At 36.1% G+C, this 27550-nt stretch overlaps 1 protein-coding gene across 1 annotated transcript in view; it reads right to left on the bottom strand.

Annotated features, from left to right (window-relative positions):
- Positions 1-550: 550 nt before the first annotated feature.
- Positions 551-27550, bottom strand: part of Adam7 (ADAM metallopeptidase domain 7) — a 64548-nt gene continuing 37548 nt past the window's right edge. Inside the window, exons 9-24 of the mRNA XM_074053327.1 lie at positions 24222-24293; positions 21896-22065; positions 19368-19452; positions 17517-17647; positions 15872-16046; positions 14422-14511; positions 13276-13471; positions 12799-12901; positions 11632-11818; positions 7024-7104; positions 6360-6438; positions 5749-5854; positions 5331-5430; positions 3965-4027; positions 2568-2624; positions 551-1583 (exon numbers count right to left, since the gene is read on the bottom strand). Coding sequence (XP_073909428.1) covers positions 1539-1583; positions 2568-2624; positions 3965-4027; positions 5331-5430; positions 5749-5854; positions 6360-6438; positions 7024-7104; positions 11632-11818; positions 12799-12901; positions 13276-13471; positions 14422-14511; positions 15872-16046; positions 17517-17647; positions 19368-19452; positions 21896-22065; positions 24222-24293 — 1740 coding nt within the window. The 3' untranslated portion in view covers positions 551-1538. The remainder of the gene's footprint in view (positions 1584-2567; positions 2625-3964; positions 4028-5330; positions 5431-5748; positions 5855-6359; positions 6439-7023; positions 7105-11631; positions 11819-12798; positions 12902-13275; positions 13472-14421; positions 14512-15871; positions 16047-17516; positions 17648-19367; positions 19453-21895; positions 22066-24221; positions 24294-27550) is intronic.

Raw genomic sequence — 27550 nt, 5'->3', positions numbered from 1 at the left:
CTATGGGAAAATACTCAGAAATTAGATGTAAAGCTCAAGGCAGAAGTAGACAATAGTGTAAATCTTCTAGAAGAGACTTGGGAGTGGTAATAATAATAACAAATCAGGAAGGTGATTCTTTTATAAAGGGAATATGATATTACCAAAGCATGTATTGCTCACCCGCATATGTAGTGCTCGCTTAGAAGAATATGAAGATGTGACCGTGCCTTAATTTTGGATGTCTGAGGAGTATTGATTGGCTTAATGAGGTTACTATATAGTAGTATGGAGTTTTCCTCCCCCCGACCCAAAAGTTACATGAGGTACTGAAGTCAGGGTCTTTTGGTCTAAGAACACATTTAGCAGTATTCTTTTCTAAGGTGGCAGTTTTGATCAAAAGCAGAAGCACGTATGTAGAAAGCTGAGAGGTGCATGCTGAGACACTGCCGTCCTCCCTGCCTCCACCAGGGGAAATGAGGAGTCACCAAGGACAGCCTGCTCTCTTCCTTCCTCTCTAGCCTTTATTTCACTGAGCCGGAAATTTTCATTTAGTACTTGAGAACTTTATTTCAGTAAATGAAGAAAAATAGCTGCAGTAGGTTTAACAGTTCACAAAGAGAAAATAGAGAACACTGGAGAATCCACCAAGAGGCATCTGAGTAAGGAGCTGAAATCATTTCCAGGACATCCCCATCCACCAAAGAAACCCACCGGGACCAGGCAGAGACACGCAGTACAGAAACCACACACTGAGTGCTCACATCCGTGTGTGCTGAGGGCTCTCACACCCTTCACGGGCGTTTGGAGCACATCCTCTTAACTAGAGTTAATTTTCTGAAATCCTTGTAACCCTCCAACTTGTCTGTCACATTCTTGAGGAATTCAGAACTGTCAGGAGCATTCTGTGTCCTTGTGGCTACTGTGATTTTCAAGGCTCTTCTGTAGTCACGGTGACCATTCTTCCGTCTTCACTTTTGATTGACTAGTGGATTGTGCTACCCTGTGCACTGCCCTCTGGCATTTCTACAGGACACAATTTCATTTACACAAAAGTGGAAATGATGTCCTATTCAAGTTACAGTAAGTACCTCCATGTCCCCAAGGAAGTAACCATTTACAAAGGATGTTTTGCTTCTTAGACTCAGGGTTGTAAAGATATCATTTTCAATTTTTGATTCTTATAAAAGTAACTATAGTAGGAACCTCTACTCCCATTGCCCACATGGGGGCAGGAAATGTTTTGCTGTTTTTCCTTTCTCCCCACCTTTATCCTGTTATAATAAATTTTTTCCTAATAAACTTTATTTTTACTACAAAAAAGTAACTAGATTAGCATGTTGTAGGCAAATAGTATTAAGCTAAAGTACATTGCAGCCACCAGACATTTTTCTTCTTGTAGTGTATGTCTGTATTACAGATTGTGAATTCTGCAAGTAATATTAACAAAAAGAAATTGCTTCTCTTAAACATTTTCTGCTGGATAAAGACTATTTGAAAAGCTACTGGACTCTGCACAGCATTTAGGGAAAGTTGTGAAGATCTTGCATGAAGGATGTTCAGCCCAGCCTGGCACAGCCATTTTGGATGTTCAATTTCAAACTCTAAACAGAAACAGAGGGTTAAAAATAAGTTGTTTTCTATAAAACTCATACACATATATTTCATTTATTCATAGCTTCTAATTGGAATAACCTTTCTAGATTCTGTCATACCTTTGCTCAGACTTTCTTTTGGATCTTCTTAGCCATGGTTAACTGTGTGCTTATAAAAATGAACAGTTCTACACAAAATGAAGAAAATAATTTTGTTTTCCAGTGCAAGGGGCCAAACCATTTGCTTGCTCTAAGGAGTGTTTCCACTCTCGACTCTATATGGAATAACTTTGTAATTGTGGAGTGGAAGGATCATCACAAAATGTCCTGCTTTGTCCACCAGTGTATGTGCACCACACAGGATTTCGCGGAAGAATATTTTGTGGGGGAAACCAGTACCCAGTACATTGTGGGGGAAACCAGTACCCAGTACATTGTGGGAACTCAACAAAAATGTATGAAGGAAGGAAAGAAAACAAAAACTCAGAAATGTAGCCAAATGATAGGCATTTTGCCTCCTTTTGACAAAAGGCATAATTTTTTCCACAAACTTTCCAATATAGGCACGTAATTCAAATGCAAATTCACCCTCTACCTACAGTCATTTATTATTTTGGTAAACAAAACCTTTAGTAAAGCAATCACAACAAACAATGTTCTTTTTCTGTGATTACATCCTTGAAAATACTTTAAGAGAACCTAACGCATGGGTATATATACATGCTGGCCAATAAAAGTCTGAGAGAAAATTATCATTTTTGTTATTTGTTAAATATAATGAGAATATGACACTGCTGAATTCTAACTTGCTCCTTTGGTCAATTTTTAAAGTTTTGGATTCAATCCTGCTCTTCACAATTCTGTTAGAAATTTCAGCATATCAGTGGAAACAATTTTCGGTATCTTGTTCTTTTGATAAGTATTGAGGACAACAGTCAACAGTAAAGAACAGGAAAGGAATAAAAAAAGCAGTACTCTGTCACAGAGCCTTACCAGTTTGGCACTTTGATTGGGATCTGAAATTCCTCTTGGATCTTTACTTGCAGATTTCTATAAAAAGTAAATTATGTTGCATCAAGAACTGCACCAGGTATTGCATGTGCACACAAACACATGAGCTCATATGTGCAAGCCACTTCTTGCTCCACATAAAAAATCCAAGACAGTTTATAAATCCAGCAAGGAATGGGGAGCCCGTGTATAAAGTTTTGATTAGATAAAGTCTTATCAAAAACCATTAATCTATAAAACTTGTGACTCTTTCCTAGAATATATTAGGCAAGAGATTTTCGAACTTTTTGTAAGCATTAGATCTTTCATTCAGACACTATTTCTACTGGGATCCCAGAAAAGCCTATCTTCAAAGATAGGCTCCAAGTGTTCCATGGGGAATGCAGCACAGTTCCAGATCCTTTTCTGTGCTAGAAGATTCTGAAGAATCATGGATTGAAAACTATTCTGATCACAACCTTACAGTTATCTGTAAAGAAAGCTTCATGAGAATTGCTGATTTCAAAATGCAGAGATAAGAACCATGGTGTATACAGCACATCATTCTGGGTGAGAAGTGCTCCACCATGAGACTTTGAAGATGTCATTTCTCAATCTCTCTCTCTCTCTCTCTCTCTCTCTCTCTCTCTCCCTCTCCCTCTCCCTCTCCCTCTCCCCCTCTCTCTCTCCTTGCTTAACTGAGCATTCCAGAGCCTGGCTTTCATCGTCTGGAGTTCATTAAGGCCTCAGTAAAAACCATCATCATGGTTTTGGCCCTTAGATCTGGGTCCAGGACTGCAAACGACACTAGTGAGGTATTTATCTCAGGAGCAGAATTTAAGGGGTGAAAACAAGCTCAGTAATGACAATAAATAGTACATTAATGTGGTAGTTTAAAAAATCAAAATTAAGTGACAAGAATTCATGATGAGAAAAAAAGCTATCATTTAAAACAAAGCCAGGAAAGGGCTATATTAGAATTTGAGTGGTTCGTCTTACTCTCCTCACCCCAACATCTGTCCTGCCTTGAAGAAGTATGTCTCTATACCAGAGGGTCCTAGTTCTAACTAAATCAGAGAGTTATGTGATATTATTGAACCTTTTGTCAAGGAATCAACAGACAGTTGAATAGTATCAAAATTATCAATGAAATAAGGCCAGGCATGTTGGTGCATTGGGTGTAATCTCAATGACTCGGGAAGCAGATATAGGAGAATTGTAGTGTGAGGTCAGTCCAGGTGAAGTTAGTATGAGACTACCTGAAAAATAAACTAAAAGCAAAAAATTCCTAGGGATGTAGCTCAAGTGGTAGAGTGCTTGCCTAGCTCCAATACCATAAACAAATTGTTAATGAAATGGACACAGACTACTACGACCAAGAGAAGGGAACAGAGACATACCGGTGTGATGTAGTGAGGACTTGAAAAACTGGATGGAAGGCTCTCCAAAGACTCTGCAGTTCTCTGCTAATGAAAATGTATATTATTAACCTGTAATTAGAAGTCAAGAAATTATGACTATTTCCCAAGCCCACAGAACTTCCTAGTAAATGCACAAACACTGAAACACATAGAAAAATTACTGGTCCTAGATTGCTATCTTCGAGTCTAAGGCTTGTCTGCAAAGCTGACATAGGCAGGGAGTTTCTTCACATATTGAGATACACAAGTAGCACTAGGTGGCCTGCCTCCTCCAAATCTTAATAGCTCTAATTGTCTGCATCCTGGAATTCCACAGCCTCCAGACCTGCCTTTTAAAACACAGACACACTTGGCTAAAGCTACCCTCTTTAAAAGTGCTTTGTGTTAACTCCCTAGGAGAGGGTAAAATAACTAAAGGACATGGTCCAGTGAAAATGACCTGAGAAAGGCACTGGCTGCTAGAGAAAAAATACGAGGCATCATTAAGGTAACAGGGAAGGAACACCGAAGATACCTTCCCCAACCACAATTTTCCTGAGAACTTTAATGAGGGAACTTCAGTGTCAAACAAGTATTAGTTAAGTCGTTATTATCCACGTAATTCTACACCAAGTAATATAAAAACCCTAAATGTGAGATTTGAGGGCCCCAACATTCCCATAAAATCTGTGTTTATAAAACTATATATCTCAGTGTATACACATTCATTCTGATAGTCAACAAATATTTATCAAGTGTTTCTTCTTGATGCACCTCATTTAACCCAAAAAACCAAAGACCTTAAGGAGTTTGCAATCTTAAACACAACAAGTATGTCACAGCTCTCCTTGAACCTCTGACTGGCTTCCACCCTTGATCACATCATCACCTACCTTTACCAGACACCCTGCTCTGGGAATGCGCCTAATTTGCATATTAGAGAAACTGGAATCAGGAAAGCAACTGCAATGGCGCTTGTGGCACTGCAGATAATTAACACATATTCAGTGTAAATACACACCAAGTGGTGGGCTGAGTTCATTGACATACACTTTCTCACTTAAACCTTGAGGCAAATACGAGCATCATGACAGAAATTCTCAGGTTAAGCCTAAGAAATTATTATATGATATGTTCTGTTTATAAGCGTGGACAATTAAGACTTATTTTTAGCTTTGGGGGATTACTGATGGCGTTATAAAATATACAAATGGATAAAGATGACAAGAAGTCATCATATAACAAAGGAAAGAACAATTGTTCACCTCTGAATAGTCTACATTAAGTGACTTCTTTCCATTACTCACCTCAGTAGCACACACACAAGTACATTTTTAATTAACTATTGCAAATGAAAGTTTCTTACATGTAGGGGATGAACATCTGGGGAAACTGGCTCAGTCCTTGTCTGTTGCTCATCACCAAAGTATCCTTTATTCTCCACTCCCTGTATATCTCTAGGAGGGCTTTCAGGAAGGAAACAGCACATGTTGACATGTTGACTAATATGGGATAAGACTGCAGTTAAAATTAAGTCATATAAAACATTTTAAAATACTAACCAATACATCACTATGCTTGAAAGATCTTTGGATGATTTCAATTCACAGCAAAGTGCACTGAGGTAAATGTTGGATACAAGCAAACACGTAAAAGGTGGATTTGATACTATTTTATCTGCTGCTTAGTAAGAGACATTCCTCTATTGGGTAACTTCTATGGTGGCCACAACACTTATATATTCTTAGTAAAAGTCCCATTCAACACAGAAAATGTAAACATACCTCTGAACTCGTCTCAACTTAATACATTTTTGGTAACGAATTAATAATGTGACAATTCCAACACCAATAATCACCATGACAAGTACAACGACCATGATGGAAACACCTGCAGCATTAAAACATAGACTTCAGCCAGGACATCAACTTTAGAACAATGGAATATTAACAGTAATGGAGCTCTTATAGATATAACCCTATTTCTTTTCTAAAGAACCTTAATTCGCCTTGCCCCAATTTTAAGCATAAACTAAAACATTATAAAAATTACCATCTGTATTAGTAACTGACATTAAACCCACAATTCTATTATACTGAAAGTGAACCACAATCAGCAAGAAAACTTTTTGTCATTAGTTATTAAATAACTTTTAAAAAGCCCCTTTTGTTGTGTGTTTTCAGAAGACATAGGCAATATTTAGGTAGAAGAGATTGTATGAATTCTAAAGGGCAATTGTAAATCCAATTCGAGTCTCCAACATGAAATAGTAAAAAGAGGACCATAAAAAAAAAACCCATGTAGAACCACACCAAATATATATCAGACAGGAAGAAAACTTTCTTACTGGGCAGGCTTTTGAAACATGTGAGATACTATATTCTAGGATGCTTACTGGTAAGATTTAAGGTTTCTTCCAAGTCGGTAAGTATCTGTTCTTCCTCACACTGGCACTTGAGTTCATGGCCACCCACCTGGAAGAACAGTCAGTCATATAATTTCATAAAACAACTGATATATGTTATGTTTCGCACCCCATTTAGGTTAATGCTAGCTCTACACACCACACACACACACATTTTTAAAGTAATGAAATAAAGTGTATACCAAAATCAATATGAATAAAATAATTAAACAAAATCTGAGAAGTAACCATCTCTGAAGAAATCCTTTGAGCCAGAGAATGATAACTACATATTCATGCAGATGGACTAGACAGTATGACTTATCTTTCCAGAAAGCATCCATATCCGAAAATGAATAGCCTCTGCTGTGGTTGCACAAATTATAGCCAAAGTGTAGGGTGTAAGTTTAGTAATAATGAGATAACACTGACATGGGCAAAAGGAGTGACAGAATATTTAGTTCATCAAAGATCAATGTGTAATGGTAAGAGAACACACACTGGATTCATCAATTTTTATTGACACATGAAAAAGGGTATCTAAAATACATAGCTGATTTTAAAAACCAGCCTACTCACACACGAGTTCAAAAATAAAAGCTTATGTAAATAAATGGATGGTAAGAAACTAATTTTACAAGCAATGAAATCTTACAGAATTTTCATCGCACTGAGAAGGGCAGTTGGTTGCATTGTAGACCTTTTCCATTTTTATACATTCACCGTTGCTGCACACCTAGAAGTGAAGCAACCAACATGGATTAGAATGACTTATAATTTATGTGACATTGCAACTTCACATAATTACATGTGAAGTTTTGCATTCCATTTTATGTAGTATAATTAAAATGTATGTGATTTTTCTCCATTGTGAAATCCCGTAAGTAGAACCTGTGGATGGAGAAATCTTCCATAGATGATTGGTGAACGTATTGTATGTTATAAACAAACTCATTAACTAGTAACCTGTTTATACCCCTATTAATCCTTTGAATGTTAATCTATCAAAACTTCTGCACTTATACTTGCAGTATTTCTATTTCCGTTGTTTCTTTTGATTAGTATGAGAATTTAAGTCTTTCAAACCATAATTGCTGGTTGAGGATTTTATTAACATCAATCTTCTTATGTCAAATACCTGGAGTGAGTTGAAACTTTATACTTGTAAAAATAATTATTATTCATTATTCAATATATTTTTACTCTTATAATAAATATATTAACCACAAATAACTAGAATTTTCTCAAAATTTAATAGATGTTGCTGCTTATAACCATTTCTCTAACACCTTCTCTCCTTATTTTAACTTCTTAAGTTAAATTCATTTCCAAGTTGGCTGAAATAGTTTGACTATATTTTTCTGAGAAATAGATGCAGTGCATACAATACCATGTCTTTTCCTTAGTCATGAGATGTGTGAGGATGTCACTCTATTGCTTTCTTGTATGAACACTAACTTGGCTGTCTATACAGCTTTAGTGTTCTGGAATTTGTGTTCTCTAAAGTTCTGTAGATGTTGCTCCATTTTCTTTTGGAGAGAAAACATTGCCGAGAAATCTTGTTGAAGAGAAACGTGACGGCTACTTGATAACTTTTCCTGTAGAAAAATGGTGACTGGTCCTCCTTTGTGTTTATACTGTGTATTTCTCACTCTTGACATTCATGGCATGAAGATAAGTATTGGTGTGCATCTCTTTCTATGATTCTTTTCGGGTATTAAGTGAATGTTTTATATTTTTATTATTTTATTATTTCCTTAATTGTATTTTCATGCCTATGGTGTTTTCCTTCTCTATTAAAAATGTTTTGGATTTCTTAGGACTGTTTTCCCTGCATTTATTTATTTTCTTCTATTCTTTAATTTCTTTCTTAGTCTTCCATGTCTTCTATGTCTTCCATGTCTTCTTAGTCTTCTAATTTACTGATAATTTTAGTATTATCCATTTCCCTTACTGTCCAGTTTACCTGTAAACTAGTAACATGACATTTTAAACTTTGAAGGCAATGATTCTTCATCTTAAATGATACCATTTTTAAATCATATAATGGCTGCATTAAGTTCCGTGTCAGATGATCCCCATTATATGTCTTCTTGTTGCATCAGGAGATTCTTTGTACAAGTGATACTCATTTGTATTCTGGATATTTTGGGTACTAGGAGGTGCTGGCTCTTATTCAAACCTTTTCCTTTAGCAGTCCTTCTCTACACCATGCCTTTTAGGGAAGGGGGTCCCTACTGTGCTCATGCCAGATGGGGCAGAAGTCCTGGTTCCTCACATTGCTGACACAACAGAGTGGCAATGGGGGAATTCTCTACCACTGAGCTCTGGTGAAAGTCCTGACTCCCCATGAGCCACCTCTACACCCCATCTGGAGGGAGGATCATTGCTACCACTGGAGTTGCAGTGGGTCTTAGCTCCCCAAATGATCTTTGCCAACACAGGTGGGGTGAGTCTGCGGTATGTTTCTCTGGCGCTTTGTCGAAGTAGAACAATTGTTTTCAAAATGTTTTGTTCAATTTTCTAACTTCTTTCCTTGTCCTTTAGCTACAGAAAGATTTTTTTGGTGCTTGTTTTGTTTGTTCCTATTGATGCTCTAAGATACAGGAAAGAAAACAAACAAAAAAACCAGGAAACCCACTGACTTGTGGTTCATTGAGACCTAGAGTCCTTAGCTCCTCTCTGCCTTTCAGAGTCTTCTTATACTTTTTAAATATATAATGACCAGAAGTTTAGCTATATTTAGCAGAAGAAGGAGAAGTACCTATACCATACCATCTGGAACCAAAAGCCCTTATATCTATTTTTAAAGTGAATTATTATTATAGTCTTCCCTAAAAAAGTACTTCAGATGTCACTGTATATCTACTAGAATGACCAGAGTCTAAAACACTGGTGTTAACAAAAGCTGGTGAGAAGGTAGAGGGATGGAGGCTTTTGTTCATTTCTTGTAGGAATGTGGAGTCGGGTCACAATTTTGGAAGACCGTTTGGTAGACTCTTAACAAACTAAATATATTTTGCCAGTATCCAGCAGGTGAACACTTGTGTCCACACTGGAGCCTGTTCATGAATATTTATAGCAGCTTTGTTCATACATGCCAAAACATGGGGACAGTCTTCTGCGCCAGTGTGTTCTTCAGTAGGGAGGCCAATGAAGAGACTGAAGTACACCAAAACAGTGGAGTGTTACTTGACCTTAAAAAGCTATGAGCTAGTAAGCTGTGAAAAGACACAGAGGAAACTCTAGTACCTATTACGAAGGAAGAGAAGCTACTCTGAGGGGCTACATACGACCTCATTCCAACTGTGTGAGATTATGGAAAAAGTAAACTGATCAGTGGTTTCCATGGCCTAGAGGAGAGAGAGGGATGAATAAGCAAGCACAGGGAATTTTTAGGACAGTAAACTATAATATGATACATGTCATTATAATTTAGTTGAAACTCATAACATTCTCATTAAAGTGAAACTTCATGGAAAACTATGTATTCTGGGAGATAATTATGTGTTAATATAGATTCATCCTTTGTTTAAAAAAAGAAAAGGTACCATTCTGGCAGGAGATGTTGCTAACAGGATAGGCAATGTATACAAAGGGGATATGGGAAATATTTTTCCTTTCTGTTTTATTTTGCTATTAACCTAAAACTTTTCTAAAAATAAAGCTTATTAAATTTCAATGTTGTGAAAGCATTTTTCTTCCTTTTTGATGTATAGCTGTTCCAGAGGGACTGACATCTATGATTTCTCACGTTGGCTGCTTTTGTTCACACTTTGAATTCTTTTATGTCTGTCGCCATTTGCTGTCTTTGCCTATCCTTACAGAATGGAGCGCTGGGCCAGATTGCTTTAAACCCATGTAGATGGACTGCCTTCAGTATTACAAACTCCACTAAAGAGTAATTTGAGATAATGTCTTACTGTGATTTTGCCATTTTTGTATGTTCAGTAAAGAGATAAATACAAAGGTTGTTTTACAGCAATTCTTCTTTGCCAGAGAATGAGATAACAAATTTGCTTCATTTCTCACCTCTTCTCTCCCCTCCTCTTTTTTGATCCCCTGTCTTCCTGTTTTCCTTTTCAATACTGCTGGTACTTTAGTGTGACTAAGGAAAAAGGAACTAGGAGATTTATGATGTGTCTTACTTGTATTCCTGTACAAAATTAAAATTTATCCAGAAAAAATACTTAGAGAATGAAATGAATTATGAATAAAATTCATAATGCTTAAAAATTGTATTTCCAAGAAAAATGAAAGAAAAACTCTTTAATTCTTGACTTGATAACCCCTCCCCAGACTATCATTTACATGCAGTGAATTCCGTCACAAGGAGTTGGATGAAGTACAACTGTGGTTGGTGTGTTTCTGGAATAGGAGAGGCTGGTTAATGAGTACAAAATTACAATTAGATAGGATGTATTATTTATAGTGTACTGTGATATAATAAGGTGACTATAATTAACCATAATTTGCTGTGTATTTCAAAATACTTAGAAGAGAAGATTTTTAATGTTCCCAACACAAATAAGTGATAAATATTTGAAATGATGGATATACTAATTACCCAGATTTGATTATCACACACTATATTCATGTATTAAAGTGTGACAATATACCTCATAAATATGTATAATTATTATCAATTAAAAATAAATGTTATAAAAACTGGAAAACAAAGTGACTAAAAAATCTTCCTCATTTTCTATGTGTTAAAACATTCATGTGATCAAAGCCAAATTTTAAGGTGCCACACATGTTCTATGAGCATTCAATCACTTTGTCCCTTAGATTGCAAATGCATACTGGTCACACAACTAGGAAAGCCCATTTGTTGAACTTTAATGATCTCTTTAATTTAATGTGTGAAATTCTCGACTACACTCTTTAAATTTTCTGTGTCTAGCATAGGTATTGACAACTTAGCACTTGCCAAGTAAATAAGTACAATAAATAAAATAAATGAAGAATATATGCCTACATTAGAGTCCCATTAATTAGAAAAAAATCATGTCTAATCTCATTAGATGTCTACTGTAGGATACTAAGCATATTTATTTGTAACAATTGCATATCATTCTGTATAACTAAAATTAAATAAAAATAATATTACAATGTTATTGCCACTCTGTTCCTCAGTAATAAAAAGAAGTTGCCAATTTATTTCCTCTATATAAGTCCCTCTGGGACCAATTACAGGGTCCAATGTTTTTGAGCAGCTGAAGCCTGGAAGTTTTAATACAATAAACAGTTTTCAACTTACCATTCCATCTCCACATTTTGTCCCAGCATCAACCAGACCAATATCTTTAGAACTGCGGCGTAGAAAGATGGTTTTGCACTGGACGGTGGCATTCTGGTGTGGGTACTTAAGGTAATAGGTCTTGTCTTCTCCAAGTAGAGATGAGTGCTGCCCTCCAGAGCAGTATATCTTCCCACATTTGAAATCTCTGAAGGAAAAGGATAATATTCTCAGACTTGGGAACAACAATAGCCCTGCAGAGACCAGGCTGGCAACAAAGTGGCCCAGCGACATTTTTGTAGATCCAGGTTTGTCAGCAGTGGCAAGGGGCCATGGCAGGTGGAGAAAGCCATTAGGCAGTTGAAGTCCTGACCCTGGGAACTGAACCCAGATGAATATAGTATATAAAGTAATCATCTTAAAAAACTTCTGTGATTCTCCCAAATCAGTATTAGTTCATGTTCACAGAAGAATGTTTTTATTAGTAATTTGAATTAGCATAACTTTAATGAGTACTCAGAGGTTTCCTTCTGATTCTTTCTTGCATAGAGCTCAACAGATGATTCTGACAGCAAGCCTGTGAGGTTGCTGCTATGACAACCTACCATCTTACAGTGCAGTTAGCAACTGAAAGTAAGGGAAGTGAAGTGACTGTACATTTTACTATTTATGTATTCACGAGAAAAGTTGAACTTGACTATATGCTTTCCCAGTTGTGGTTTTCAGCCTACATCCTGCTTTGTAGCACCCAAAAAGCTATGTGGAATGTCAGCTGACAAACCTGGAAGTATGGCTGAGTTTATGCTTATGGTAACCAGGTAGGACTTCCAAATTTTTCCACTCTCTTCAATTCAACTTCTACCTTTCTTTTTATGACTTCATTTTTTTCTTTTTCATTTTTAAACTTCATTTTCCCACTCCCTGTTTGCCTCCTGCCATGCCCTGTTTTTGACAGGATCCTTCTCCTCTTTTTCTTTCCTAAGCATGTTAATTCTTCCATCTTCATTGAGCGTCAGCTGATAAACAGGACATAAATACCAGTCACCAGTGTCAGGGATGTATCCCCTCTCTCTTCCTCCTCCCCTCTCTTCCTAATCTCTCAGAAAAAGGAGGTCAGTGGCTGTCAGAATTGAAGCCTTTCTGATTTTTCAAAATAGTCTCAGAGCACTATTTTCACAGGGCACTTACTTCTCTTCACATGGAACAAATCTGTTTTCCTTGTTTTTGCAGTAGCCAAATTTATTTCCTTTTTTATTCATTTTGTAGCAGGTGTCATGACTTTCTTTTGCTCCTAGAATGTGAAATTATATAAGAGAATAAAACAATGAAAGCATGAATATTGTAAATCACAAAATACCTTATTTCTAACCCAGTTGAACTTTCTGTATCATGTGGTATCATGTATTGATGAAGTAGATGGAACAGGTATCCTGGGAGAGATTTTAAAAGAGGAATAAACATGCATTAGCTCACATACTGAGCTAATTAGTGAATGTTGGAAGTAAGATCAGCAATAGAGGTCATATCTAAAGAGATGCCAGGTAATACCTTAGAAGAATGCCACAAATGATATTATTTCCAATCTTGCCCCCAAACTCTTACAGAACAATAATACATAAATAAAGGCTGTTGTCACTATAATTATTCACTGTTACCATCTCTCACCATCACTAAATAATTCTGAACACTGATGATCCCTAGTGGGACATTCCCCCATGAAGCAGTAGCCTTCTGCATTCTTGCAAGGAACCCCATTGAGGTGGAAATGGTCCTTTGGACACTCAGGTGAGTGGCCAGTACACACTTCGGGAAAATCACATTCATCTTTTGCTGGTCTGCACATGGACCCTTTTTTCTTCATCTGTTGAAGACAAACAAGGAGACTGAGTCATGCACACATTTAGTTAGCTAAGACTGAGCAAGGAGGCAAAAAGTTGACTTATTTATCTTAAAAAGGACTTTAGGGATGGATCAGAACTTTCTTCTACATTACATTGAGAATTATTTCATTAGCTTTTTATGGAATTTTAGGGATGATACAATGGCAATTTTGACATTTGGTATTAGAACAGACTTCGGCAGAGTTGAAATGGACATAAAATGGAGAGATGGGCAGGTGTTCCCATTTACTTTGTCTTTTCTTTATCACTTGTTCCCATCCATCACCCCCCATGAACTCACATGCTTCTAGGAACCCCTGTCTATGAAAAAGGAATCGCCATCACCAAGAAATCAGATCCCTTTACATGAGCTGGAAAAATAGCCTGGTCTTCATTGGTGGAGGGAATTGCATAGACATGTTCCTTTTCTTTGTGAATTCACTCTTCGCGAGGGGATGGGGGATGGGGGTGGAGGGGCAAAGGAATTGTCAATAAATCCTTGAGCGGCGACATTTAAATTTCTGGTCTTCTTCCCTAGGACTAATTTTTTTTAAACCAGCTAGCACACTATCGGTTTCCAATCCCAACATTGTCTCTTTTCTTTGTAGCTGACTGTTGTTGGGATATCAACTTTCCTTTCAGGTGAGGAGGTTAAATTAATTAGCAATGATTTACAGAGGGACAAGAATAGTGTTGATATGTGACTTCACTCCTAAAACACCAAGTGTGCTCACTAGCTTCTCCTCTTCCAAGACCATAGCACCACCAGATGCTCAGAAGTCAGTTCTTCTCAGAATAAGGACTGCTGTGTATTAGCAAGACTTGCCTCATTCTAGAATTAGTAGTGGATATTTGCATACAGCCAGACAGCTCTTTGGTCCTAAGTTCACCTAAACTGAAAGCAGAGAAATCTCCAAACAAAAGGTCTGACCTGACAAGATTCACAGCAATCTCCTTCTGCACAATCAAATCCTGGCTTCAGGACACATCTGTGTGCATCACAACAAGGATTAGTGCACTCCTGGAAAAAAATTAAAAATAAACAGCATAAGTAGGTTTGCATTTTGGTTCCTGTGTGATGAGTTAGTTGCTTGTACTTCTGTGTGATCTTTGGAAGTTAAATACAAATGCAGGATCCTTGGCTATGGTATATGGACAAAGACTACTGTTTGGAGCTCTGTTTGGGATTTTTGTGTTTCTTTTTCTCTTGGCTGTTCAATACTCTGAAGCTTATGAACTCTCAGTGGCAAGACTAGAGTTCAATGTCTATGACTGTCCATTCCCTAATGGATCCTGCTGCTTCAAATGCTAAAGTTTGGTGTGAGATAACACAATTTCTAAAGACCTGATCACACCCTTTGCTCAAAATACCAAGTATTTCAAGCTGAATTTTCTTTCTTTTAATACATCATTCTGTAATATCAGCAGGTCCTACCTGCTCAAACAAAATTAAAACTGCAAAAGAAATTGTCTGCATCCATCCAGGTAAGTCACTTCATTTGTTCTAAAAAAAAGCAAGTTTCCAAAATTAAGAGCATTTTGCATTTAATCTGAGACACTTGAAGAAAAGTTCTTATATCTCTGCACAGATCATTGTTCCCTCTCTGATTATGAAGTCTGTTGCTTGCTAGCCTATTAGAACACTTTTGAGTTGTGTGGTGTCAACAGTGTAGACACAGACCAGCAGTATCAGCAGATCCCTACATCTTGGTAACAAGACAGAATCTTAGCCCCCTAAAGGGCTACTAAACCAGAGGTCATATTTTAAAAATATCTCCCAGTGGTTTACACGATTTGTTAACTTCAGTAGTAAGTTGTCTAGGATACTTACTTGTTTCACAAGCTACTAAAAGAAATAGCTTCAATGCTAGGAAAAAAGCAGATTAATAATCACTTTAAAATTTGCATCAAAGGCTTTTTCTAAATGCTCCAAAAACCAAAACTGCACTAAATATGCAAAAGGTTTGAAGGTTCTTGCTCTGTTAAGAAAGAGTTTAATAATAATGGGAATTGTCTGGCTGTGAGTAAAACTCAACTGAGTGACTATAAGAGATTTTGTAGGATGGTTATGTCCAACTGTGCACGAGAGGTCAGACTTAATGACACGTACGGTCCTTCTCACAAGATGTGCCAATTAATATATAAACCAGGAAATGGGATATTGCCATTCTCTAGCAAGACCATTATACACAACTCATGACTTCCTAAGAAGCCTTAAAATGAGGCTGCCCCAATGGCTGATTTTCAAATTGAAAAGGAGACAGTTTTAATTGATACTTTATAAGGAATATGATGGTTGGTGGGATTAACAGCTACATCCGCACCTACATTTCAGCTGAGCATAGACTTTGTAATTGAAAGACAACATCCTTTGCAAATACCTGGATAGGGCCACAATCACACTCTTCTCCCTCATCCGCCTTCTTGTTGCCACAAAATGGGAAATCAGTGAAATTGGTAGGAAAAGGAATATTGAGCATGCATGTTGGCTTGTAATCCTTCTGGTATTGCTTGTACTGGGTCTGGCTGCATTTACTGAATTTTAGTGCAGGGATGCTAGAAACAGGACGAGATAGAAATAAAGATTTACCATAGTAATGCATCGTAGTACAGCAGCTGTGAAAGTTTTATGAAGAATTTAGAAAGAACAAATATAAATGTAAACTGTGATAGTGGAGTAGGAGCTGGGTTCCTTATTATTGAAATAACTTTCTGAAACACAACTCACATATGTTATTTCAATAACGAGATTCCGGCTATTCATCCTTCAACAAATCCTCCTAGAATTTAGACTGGTTGTCTATGCTTGCTGCATCCATATCCCTTTTAATGTGGCCCTCTTGAAATAATCTTATAATACTGTACATCAATGTTTACCATCTCTGCAAGATGACAAATTTCATAAGGCAAGGGATGTCTCTGTGCTCAATTTTTTTAAATAATCACTAGCTAACACAATGCCAGCACAGAATAGTTTCTAAAAATGTTTGTTGAAACAAACTGTTTGATAACCTCATACTATCCCTAGGAATGCTAAATACTTCTTTCTCAAATTGAAATTCACCTTCCTTCTATCTTCCTTTTCTTTGACTCCCTTGACATCATTTACACAATGATTGAATACAGAAGAGCATTTAGACACTTGATTCCATATCATAGGGGTGGTGGCACTCTGCAAGCAGGCAGATAATTATGTAATGTTAGATATCAGCTTCTGAGTTCTCACTCCATATCAGCTGCTGTGTTTGGGTACTTTACTACTTTAATTCAATTTGTGGAGGCACTGATTATCATCAACAGAGCAGTTTCTTGCTATACAAAATGTATCTTCCATAAAGGAGTCCAAAGATGTGCAAAATAGGAACTGACCACAAGATAATTCACAGTTGGACATTCATTCATTGTGTGACTACTTATGGAAGACCTAACATGTGCCTGGGACTTTTCTAGACAATAGTAATATAAGAGATGAAAACAGACAAGATCCTCGTTTTCTACTGGAAAAGTAACCTAATAGGCAAACTAAATGTGTAAAACATAAGTACAAAAATCAGAAACCAAACAAAACAAAGGGGAAGGAGGTGGAAAATGTCAGAATATGTGTGTGATGAAACTGGATTGAAAAGTTTCAGGTGGCCAGGGAAGGCTTTGCTGAGAATGACATTTGGATAAAGATGTGGGGGGGGGGGAGAAATTATAGCTTATAGCAGAGATGGCAAACCAAAGAAGGTAGAATCTATTTCTCCCCTAAGTATCTTGGTAGAGATTGATAGTAATTGAACATAATGTACTTTTATGATGTACACAGATAGAGTTTTAGGATGTCTTTCAGTGTATCACTAGAAAAAGACATTGCCCATTTGAAAAAATTCATCTCTAATTGGGAAACTCCTCATTTTGCCTGATTTTATAATAAACTTTCCAGGAAATTCCACTGAATAACAATGTATCCCTAAAATAATGGAATTGACCTGACTCCTACTCCCCATATATATAAAGGTATTCTCTATAGTATTCAAGTCTCACCTTCCACCACGATCCATCACACATTTACCCAAAGGACAGGTGCATGGGAATTCATCATGATGCATTCCGAGGTTATGCCCCAGCTGATGTGCCATTCTGTTTGCAACTATATTTATGTCAGGTAAAAGATCCTGATAAAAAAGAAATGCTCATTAAAAATTTATAAAAACACACTGTAGTACATAGCACTTTGAGTAGTGGTTGAAAGAGCTTGCTTCTAGCCCTTAGTTAACTAGTACTTATTTAATAGGTCATAGACTTAATTATCTTCCTCCCTTGCACCTTAATTTCTTTCTACAATGAAGTTGGAAAAATGACTTTTTAAATATCCTTAGCTCCAAAATTTTGAAACTTGTTTTTGTGTAGAGCACAGTAACACTCATTCTATTCACCAACTCATTCTTACAAAAATTAAAAACTATTAACTAATGCTATTATAGTCTGAATGCTTGGTTCCCTCTAAAATTGATATTTTGAAGCCCTAACCCATAAGATTGGAGGTGATTAGGTTATGGGTGCAAAAGCTCTTATAAATCAAATTAGTGCCCTATAAAAGAGGTACAAGAATGACCTTACCCCTTACCCCTTCTTGCACAGTGAGAAGGTGCAAACCCTGAGCCAGAAAGCGGACCCTCACCAGACATTAAATCCAATAGTGTGTTGACTTTGGACTTCTCAGTTTTCAGAATTATTGTAAGCAACTTCTGTTTATGGTACTTTGTTTTAGTAGCCCAAATTGAGTAAAACAAATGCCTTATACAGCACAATAAATATTATTGATTATTTTGTCTATACTAAATGTACAAAGGGGACACACATAAAAACATTTGATGTTTTTATAGTTTCAGACTGCACAGCAATGCTGTACAATCCTCTGTAGGGAGTTTTGCAATGATGAAAACCTGAAGGTCAGAGACCTAATATTCATGCTGGATTTGGTTGTTACCTTAGCTCACAGTTTTAAATTCATGTATCAATTCCTATAGAAATGAAAAAATCTAGAGAGAATAGGCTATTAAATCACTGCAAAGCTGACAGAACACCTTTAATTTATTCATTTAATTTTGTTCATATGAAGTTGAAAATGTTTCGTGGGCTGGTTAAAATATCACGATTGGTATAGAAACAGGCTGTATCAAGGTAGATTGATTCTATCACACAAAACTTATGTTACTGAAATACCAAAGGCAAACATGCTGGCATAAAAGTTGCTGTATAATAAATAGGTCATGCAGCCATTTAAATAAGTGCTAGCTTTTAAGTCTGGGGTCTTAATAAGACTGGGCTGGGTCTTATTAACAACTAGGCAAAGACATGAAGGAACTAAATAAAAATCTTCATGCTTTCAAAAGTCTGCCAGACAGGGTTATTTGGACATCATTTCTAGAAACTTCAAAACTTGTAAAAGAGGCAGACAGACAAGGAGAGAAAATAGTTCATAAGTCTTATGCTTCCTGAACATGAATTTACAAGGGTGTCTTGAATTGATACATTCAGTGATTTATGTATTTTCTTGTCAGCACAAGAACAATTACCTTTACTTGCTAAATAAGCTATCAAGTTTGTGAACATTACTTGTCTATATAAATAATTATATTTAATATGCAAAAGAATTTCCTAATTACTGTATGTTAAGCTATATATGGTGTTCTTTTGAACTCTGAACTACACTGGTTAATTTTTATTATTCATCTATATTTTTTAATAAAACACTTTTCTTGCTTAATAAAGGGAATAAGTCTTTTGTTTACATATCTTGGGAATATATGTGGTCTTCTCAACAGGACACAGAAAATAAAGAAATTTAATCCAAATATTTTTACTAAGTAGTATAAGTAAAATATAGCCCACCTTAACAATACTGGAGGAATAATAGGGCAGGCACAGTCCTCCTGGGTAAGAAATTCCTTGTGCATGGGTGTACAGCCACTTCCCACTATAAACAAGATGCAAATACAGGTTTCAATCTGAATTAAGTTTAATTAACACAAAGATCAAACTGCAGTGAGCTACCACAAGTGTGATGCCTGTGCTTGTGAAAGTGTCTTCCCACTTTTGAAATTATGGAATCAAGGATGCCCTTATGGAATCCAGGATGACCTTAGGTGATATTAAACTCATTTTAAACAAGAGGAACTGAAAAAGCCAATGAAGTATTGAACTGAAAAACATTAAGTGAGAATTTCATTTTTCTAGACTTTTGTCTCCCTGCACTCAGCTCTGGATAACACCACTTAAATGACAAAAGACCAATTAATGAATTAAATTTTAAAGTGTTGGAGTGGGCAGGCATGGTGGCTCACACCTGTAATCCGAGCACTTGGGAAGACTGAGGAAGGAGGATTGTGAGTTTGAGGCCAGACTGGGCAATATAGTGAGGCCCTATCTCAAAATAAACAAACAAAGAAACTAAAAAAAAAAGTAAAAGAAAGAAGTGTTCTTGGGGACAATGAAATACAGTGAATGTACTCGATGCCACAATCAACTACAGTTGAAAACCTTAAAACTTTTAGTGAACCATAAAAAGTCAGAGAGGATTTGATATCTATAGACTTTTCATGTAAAAAGAGGACTATTCCCGGATTCCCTAAAAAGACAAATGATGTATATAATCTAGGGATCCAAATTTGATTTGACACCAGAACAGTTTTTACAGTTGAGTCATTGTAAATAGAGCTTTCATGGACTGGAAGACAGCACCTAGAACATCATAGGATTCAAATACAAAAATGTGGCTAGGTAAGATGACCCCTTGCAGTAGTTGACTTTTTTGATCTAGAAAACACACCACTTCTTCCTTCACTAGTGAAATGTTTCTATCTCTACATTCTAAGTGTTGGTATTTACTATGTATCTGGGAGGAGTTTAGAACTCTGGTCTTCCCAGATGCTGGTGATCTTGGAAGAACACCATGAATGATGAAGCAGCAGGGAAAGGATGGTCTAGAGGCTGGCTTCTCTTGGTCACTTAAGTGCAAAAGCAACACCATGGCAACACCATATATACTTTTACGACTTCTAACTCTACATAGGAGAACTCACACAAGGAACCCAACATATAAGAAGTCCCAAATATCATGCCCACTTGGACACCTAGTACTATTTGCCCCCCCGCCCCCTTGCAGATATTCTGTTGATAAGCAAAGCTACTTGTCAGAGTAAAAGAAATTCTACTAAAGAAAAAGGATGTTCATCTATACCTATTTACGTATTTCAGGACCTATGTATAAAGTATTTTAAAATACATGTACAAAGAGAGGATTCAAGGTCAATCTTTCCAACTATGAAGCTTGTGATGTTTGACAACCCTCATCCCCCCAAAATTTAGGCATGATAGTGCACAAATACCCAGGCACAATAGCCAAACACGACTGCACCACTGGAGATATTTGCTATAGGCCATCCAAATATGAAAACCAAGAATGATATTTTTTTGGCAATCCAGTTCATGCTTATCAATCTGCCAAAGGACTAGACCTGACCTCTGATTGTAGACTTTGGAAGTTCCATGTTTGTGAGACCAGCCTGAAAGCTGATATCTAGATAATACCAGAAAGAACAGTAGGAAGCTGTGTTTGCAACCTCCAGAGATAAGGTGACACTGCAGGTAAATAAAATAGATTAAATGGGTGCTAATCCAACATGGTGGCTATAGGGACATTAGAAGAGATGATGAAAGATGCCATTGCTCCAAACTAGTTCCTGCATGATTTTTAACACTCATTAGGAGAACAGGATTATGCACTCATAAGGTTCAATTAAACTCAGTTCCACAACTCCTTATCATTTTCTCTTATGCTAAGAATTATGTTAGATTTTTAAATAACAAAAATAATAAAATGCGTGCATTTTAAAGGAATTAATGATTGAGTAGGCAATCTAAACTTTTACTTAAAATATTGAAGCTGTGGCAGGTATAGCTTACCAGGTTAGTTGCCTGTCACCAGTACAGTAAAGAAGATAGTCTTGAAGGATGGTCACTGACTGGACACACTTTGATGAGGAAAGTGCCCAGAGAGTGAGATACTTCCCAGAAAGGCAAATTTTGGTAGACTACTGGAATGGGTACAGCAGGGGTAGAAGAGGGAAGCTGGCACTGCATGTTCAGAGCTGATATACATGGATTCTCAAAGCACTTTGCTTACCCAATGACATTTTTAAGTCTGTCCAGAAATATGTGTATAGTCATGTTTTTCAATGTCATAATGAAAGACTATTAAATAGTCCATTTGGAAATTACCAGTGTAACTAGAAATAACATTTTTCCTTGTGTATTATCCTAAATCAATTGTTTTTAAAAGTATTTTTGTTGTTCACTCATTCTGCTTTCTTTTTTAATAGTCTACTGATGATGTCCAGGAAAATAGAGCAATCACATACCTCAGTAACAAAACATGATCAAAATTCTTCCTTTTCTTAAGGATTGTTTCTTGCCACGTTGAAAAATGCAATAAGGTAGTTTCTATATTTGAAGCTATTTCTATTTTGTCTCCATTTGTCCATATTTCAATGCCAACCAATGTCACATGAATGTTCAAGGTTTTATAAATCTGTTCAAAAAAATCACAGTCAAGTTGCTAGAAGGATCCTTCATTATAACTATATTCCTTTATATTTCCCAAAAAAACAGCAATTCTAACTTGTTAAGTACATTAAGAAAATAGCACAGTCCTCATTTTATAAATTGAGATATCAAACTGGAATGCAGAGTGTACTGTGAATATACTTGGTGACTATATTCATTGGAGGAGTTTCCATGGTCAACAAAGAAACTTGATAAAAAAAAAATGCCTGATTTTCCACAAGTCTCATAAGCCTTACAGAGAATGTGTCTAGAAGGGAGAACTTAAAGCTCTGAGGTTATAAATCACTTGAAAATGTGAATTTAGTGGAATGAATGGTTTTTAGCTTATTTCTCTAGTTTAAGCCAAAGATTGTTTAAATTATAGATTAGAAAGTTGATGTTGGTTCTCAGAAACTTAGCTTATCCATACTTGATTTTTATCATTTTCTTTTTGGTCTGAGAAACCTCCCTTGGGATTGCTCAAATCATGCAGAAAGAGTTGCAGCCTAATAGCATTCCCACCTGTTTTCTAAACTGCTTTGTAAACACCTAGTTGAACTTTATTTTTATGCCAGGACAAAATAAAACAGAATTTAGCAATGCAATTAAGAGTATTTTGAGACAAAGGAGTATGCATTGCATCAACTTTATAACCCTTAACAGAACAAAGTACTAGTTGAAGAAAAGAATGATCAATAGTGAATGCTGAATTAGGGGCAGAAATGGAAATGTCACCCATTTGATGTTACTAGAGAATGCAACTAGTTGTTAAGAAGTTTCACAGTCATATTATTTGCCTAATAATATCTTGTACACTTTTCTACTTCTACAAATTATGAATATACTGAATTTCATGTATTTCCATTATAACTCAACAAAGGTCAACCATAGACACGATAAATAGTATTTTTTAAAACTCTTATAAAGTAAGACATCTAGTCAAGTCATGACCTCAAAACTCACACTGGTACCTGTGATTCCCATCCTTATTCTTCTTGGCCTTGATCTTACTGTGATAAACATTATCAGGCAGAATTTTTTAACCTAAATTTTCTGAGCCCTTTCTTTATATTCATGGATGGGCTATATGTTCATAAAACTGGGCTCACATGAAAATGGCAACAATATTTGTGATCTTACAGTGCTTTCAGTTTTAGTGAGAATAGTGAACATTCACCAGGCTAGATCAAATTCTGGGTCCTAACACACACTTTAATAAATTGAAAAATAGTTGAAATGAGACAAAACAAAGTCTAAAATTCCAATGGAATGAAAATCAGAAATCAATAATAAGATACGTAAAAATCCACACGTCAGCAAACTAAATAACACAATCTCCCTGAACACTGAATCAAAGAGAAAACCGTAAGTACAATATGTCTTTAACAGAATGATAATTAGAAGTAAAATATACTAGAATTTATAGGAAACATTTCAAGAAGTATATACATTCTTTATGATACAGCATTCACACTTATTTATGTAAGGTAAATGAACATTACGTTCACATTCATGACTACATGTAAATGTATAAAGCAGTTAGTGAAAAACTACAAAGAGGTCCAATGTCTCTCAGCTGTTGGGTCCAGTAACCTAGAAGGGTCATTCCCTCCTCCAGCATCTTCCTGTGGCACCTTTTTACCCTAGTAATATAGCTGGGGTGTCTTAGAAGTTGTTAGCAAAGAAAGAATTATGTAGAATTCACAATTTTTCATAAGATTTATGGTTCATTAAAATGTAGACAAATTAATAACCCTAATAGATTTTACTGAAATAGTCCATGTGTTCTGCATCAAATCATGAACAATACATTATAGGTTGGAAGACTTTTTGTTATACAAGGTCAAAGAGTACCAATAGTAGTGAAATTTAGGTTATATGTGATTTCTTTTTGAATCCTCTTTACATTGCTTCATAAACTTTCAAAATTAAATGTAATCTACTTAGAAAACCAAAACCTCAGTGCTGTGGTTTGTTGCTATGACTTTTTCATTGGATTTTTGTTACTTAGTTCACGTGGTGAATTAGTGTGGCCTGGACTGCCTCAGTTTCAAGGTTACTGCAATAGTCCAGCAGAGATCTACCCTAAAGAATTCTTTGCATTTGAATTTTCAGATTGATTCCAATTATATCAAAACATACCATGTTGACAAAATTGACCATTCCCCAAATTCGGTTCCTTAGTTTATTGTAAGGTTTTCCATTCCTGTGATACTAGAAATACAAATGTTATATCAAAATTCATTAATAAGAGGGGTTGATTAATAAAAGTAATCAACAAAATACTTCATCCATTTTGAGATATTGCAAAGAAAATATCCAATGGAATAAAAGAAAGAGGTCTCCTTCCAGTTCCTAATCACTGCACAATCTATGGAAAGATAATTTTTGACATAAAATGGGTAGATACAACATTCTATAGGGACATGCTTAACACTGCTTTAGGATTTTCTTTCTAACTGCTTACCCCTATTTTCACACTGCATGGCATTGCATTGATTTATTTAACCAACCGGTTGTTTAGAGTCTGTTTTTTAAATCACAGGGCAGCACTTATTAAAACTCTATGGTAACCATTATGTTGCAAACAGAAGTAACTTAGCCTCCCGAGGTACTGGTGGTCACAGATTTTGAACCATACCATCACAAAGCACCTTGAGACCAGACACATGCTTCAGCAAATCAGGAAATGGCTCTGGCCTTCTTTGCTCCAGGAGAAAGCTCAGAAGGCCAAGCAACTTTGCTGCACCAGCCATTTCTGCCTTTGCTTCTGTTCTTATAACCGGTTTCCTTTTTGTATGATCAGAACCTTGCTACCAATAATCAGTTAAAAATACTTAATGACAACCAAATATTCTGTAGGGGTACATTCTTGTGGTCAAAATTTCTTTCATAATAAAAATAAATAAACATGCCTTTCCTGAATTTACCTTTTCATTGTTCTCCCATTACCTTAAATATCTAAATACTTCCAAAATATAGCATTCAGAATCTTCAATTTTCATTTACCACTGACTCAACATACTACACTCTGATTTCAACTGCCTCTATTACACTGATTTTGTTGATAACTCATAAATGCCCCCCTAATTTTCAAATGCATTGAACATTTTTTCCTCATCTTCCTGGGTATATTCTTCATATTTACTACTGACTGTTTTCTCTTTCAAGACATTATTTGACACCTTATTTTCTGTTACACACTCCAAGTGATTTATTGCTGGTTTCTCTTTTCCTAACATCCCCTTACATTCAGGAGGGTAAGCCAGTGTCACACGAGGATTTTCATGGATTGGTGGGGAGGGATTGCCTAAAATACAGTGTAGGGAAAGATCCCATGGCTGTCTCAGGAATCACAGGACTAAGACACTTTATCAGTCAGTGATTTCCAATTCAAGGGGAGCAGGAAGGGCTGGGTAGGTGTGAATTTTGCACCCTTTCTGTCAACCTTCATTCAATGATTGGCACCCACCAGGATTCAGAACAGGATTCTGTTCTGTTCTCCTCTTTCAACTTGTTAGCTCTGGGTGTGTCATCCATATTTTAAGTATGATTTCTTTCTTCCAACATTTATTATCCTTGCTTGGTATTTAGTACCAAATTTAAGTATTACAATTTTTCTCATGAAACTTTTTGAATGTATTACTCTCAAGCCTTTTCTCCTATTGCTTAAAAAGAATACTCTGAATCACGTAGAGGCAATCTATCTCTTTGTTAAATTTTTGTCTTTTTTATTAGTGTATATTAATTTACAAAGAGGTTTCACTGAGATGCATCCATAAGTATATGTAATATGCTTTGATCAAATTCACCCCTCTCTAACTCTTTCTTATCCCTCCCTTTTTTTTTTTTACAGTTTTAATGGGTTTTAGGATTCTGTTTTATTTTTTATTTTTTTTTTTCTTTTTTCTTTTATAGGATTCTGTTTTATAAGTGCATATAAAGTTCTTGGATCACATACATTCCCCCACCATAACCCTCTCCTTTTATCCCCCTCAGTAGGTCTCCCCAAACAGTCCCCCCTTTAGTATTCATTCCACGTTTTAGGTCAAGATTCCACATAATGTGAGAAAACATGTGAATTTGTCTTTCTGAGTCTGGCTTATTTAACATGATAATTGCTAGCTCCATTCACTTTCTTGCAAATTAAATAATTTCATTCTTCTTTATAACTGAATAATACTCCCTTGTGTATATATACCACATTTTCTGTATCCATCCATTGACGGGCACCCGGGGTGATTCCATATTTTGGCTATTGTGAGCAGTACTGCTATAAACATGGGTTGGCAGGTCTCTCTTTTGTATGCTGATTTTCATTCCTTTGGATATTTGCCCAGAAGTTATATAGCAGAATCTTATAATAGTTCTAGTTTTAGTTTTTTTGGAAACTTCCATACTGATTTCCATAGTGACTGCACCAATTTATATTCCCACCAACAGCATATAAGGCTTCCCTTTTCCCCACATCCCAAGTTGATTTTTAAGAATAACCTCCCCCTTATCTTTACTGTTCTATAATTTTTCAATATTGTTACCCAGTTTATTTATTGAGAATTTTCTCTCAAATCTTACCTATCATTCAACTACCCATATTCACTGTTTATAAACTTTTTCATTCTCATTTAGCATCTATCTCCATGCTCCATAAGTGGTACTTTCCTCAACATCTCCATCCTCCAGTTTTCTGATTCTCTCTTCATTTGTGTCTAATCTCCTGATAATTTGCTCAAGGATATACGTATCACTTTTATAGGTATTAGTTTCTCAAATAAGACTGCCATTTTTCCAGGCTCTTCTGGTGTTTCCTTTGTAATTTCTACTCATTGTTATATCTTCAGTAACTTTAAACCTGTGTGTTTATTACAGAATAATTTAAATATCATTGGATAATTTATGGTTCTTTTGAGCTCATTTTCCCTTTTGTTATGTTGGTTGACTCTTCCTCATGTGATTCATTTCAAATTTGGTTATGAAAGAATCTTTACAGGGCATTTTTTTTCTTGGGCTCTCATCATTTACCCAATCTGTAACCAATTGGTGTTGAAAGCTTTGCTTGTCATACCTCAACCTGAATAAAAATATACTATAAAATCCACCTCTGTGAATGGCTCAGGCTTTGGATTTGTCAGGCAGACAGAAAAATCCCTTTATGTTTTTCAGTTTTTCAGTTTAGATGGAAACATTCTGGTTTCCGTTATAAGAATCAGGCAGCTCTTCTGGCTCTGGGGGTCATGCAGAAGATTTGTGTGCAAATGTCAGACTTTTGTTCTTAAGGGGGTTTAATTTCTCAACTCCTTCTGCCTATAGTCTATACATCTTGAGTTCCCAAGCCTTTAAATGTTACTTCTTATTCTGACAAAGGTTTCCTTATTACTTTTTAGCATTTGAAAAATTTCATCCTAACTATGGGTTGTTGACATGTTTTTAATTTTTTATGTGTTAGTCAGTATTTCCATTAGTTTTTATGG

The sequence above is a fragment of the Castor canadensis genome, chromosome 14 (genome assembly GCF_047511655.1).
Source record: "Castor canadensis chromosome 14, mCasCan1.hap1v2, whole genome shotgun sequence".
Classification (NCBI taxonomy): domain Eukaryota; kingdom Metazoa; phylum Chordata; class Mammalia; order Rodentia; family Castoridae; genus Castor; species Castor canadensis.
The sequence above is the reverse complement of the archived record's forward strand: the minus strand, read 5'-3'. Positions and strand labels throughout refer to the sequence as shown.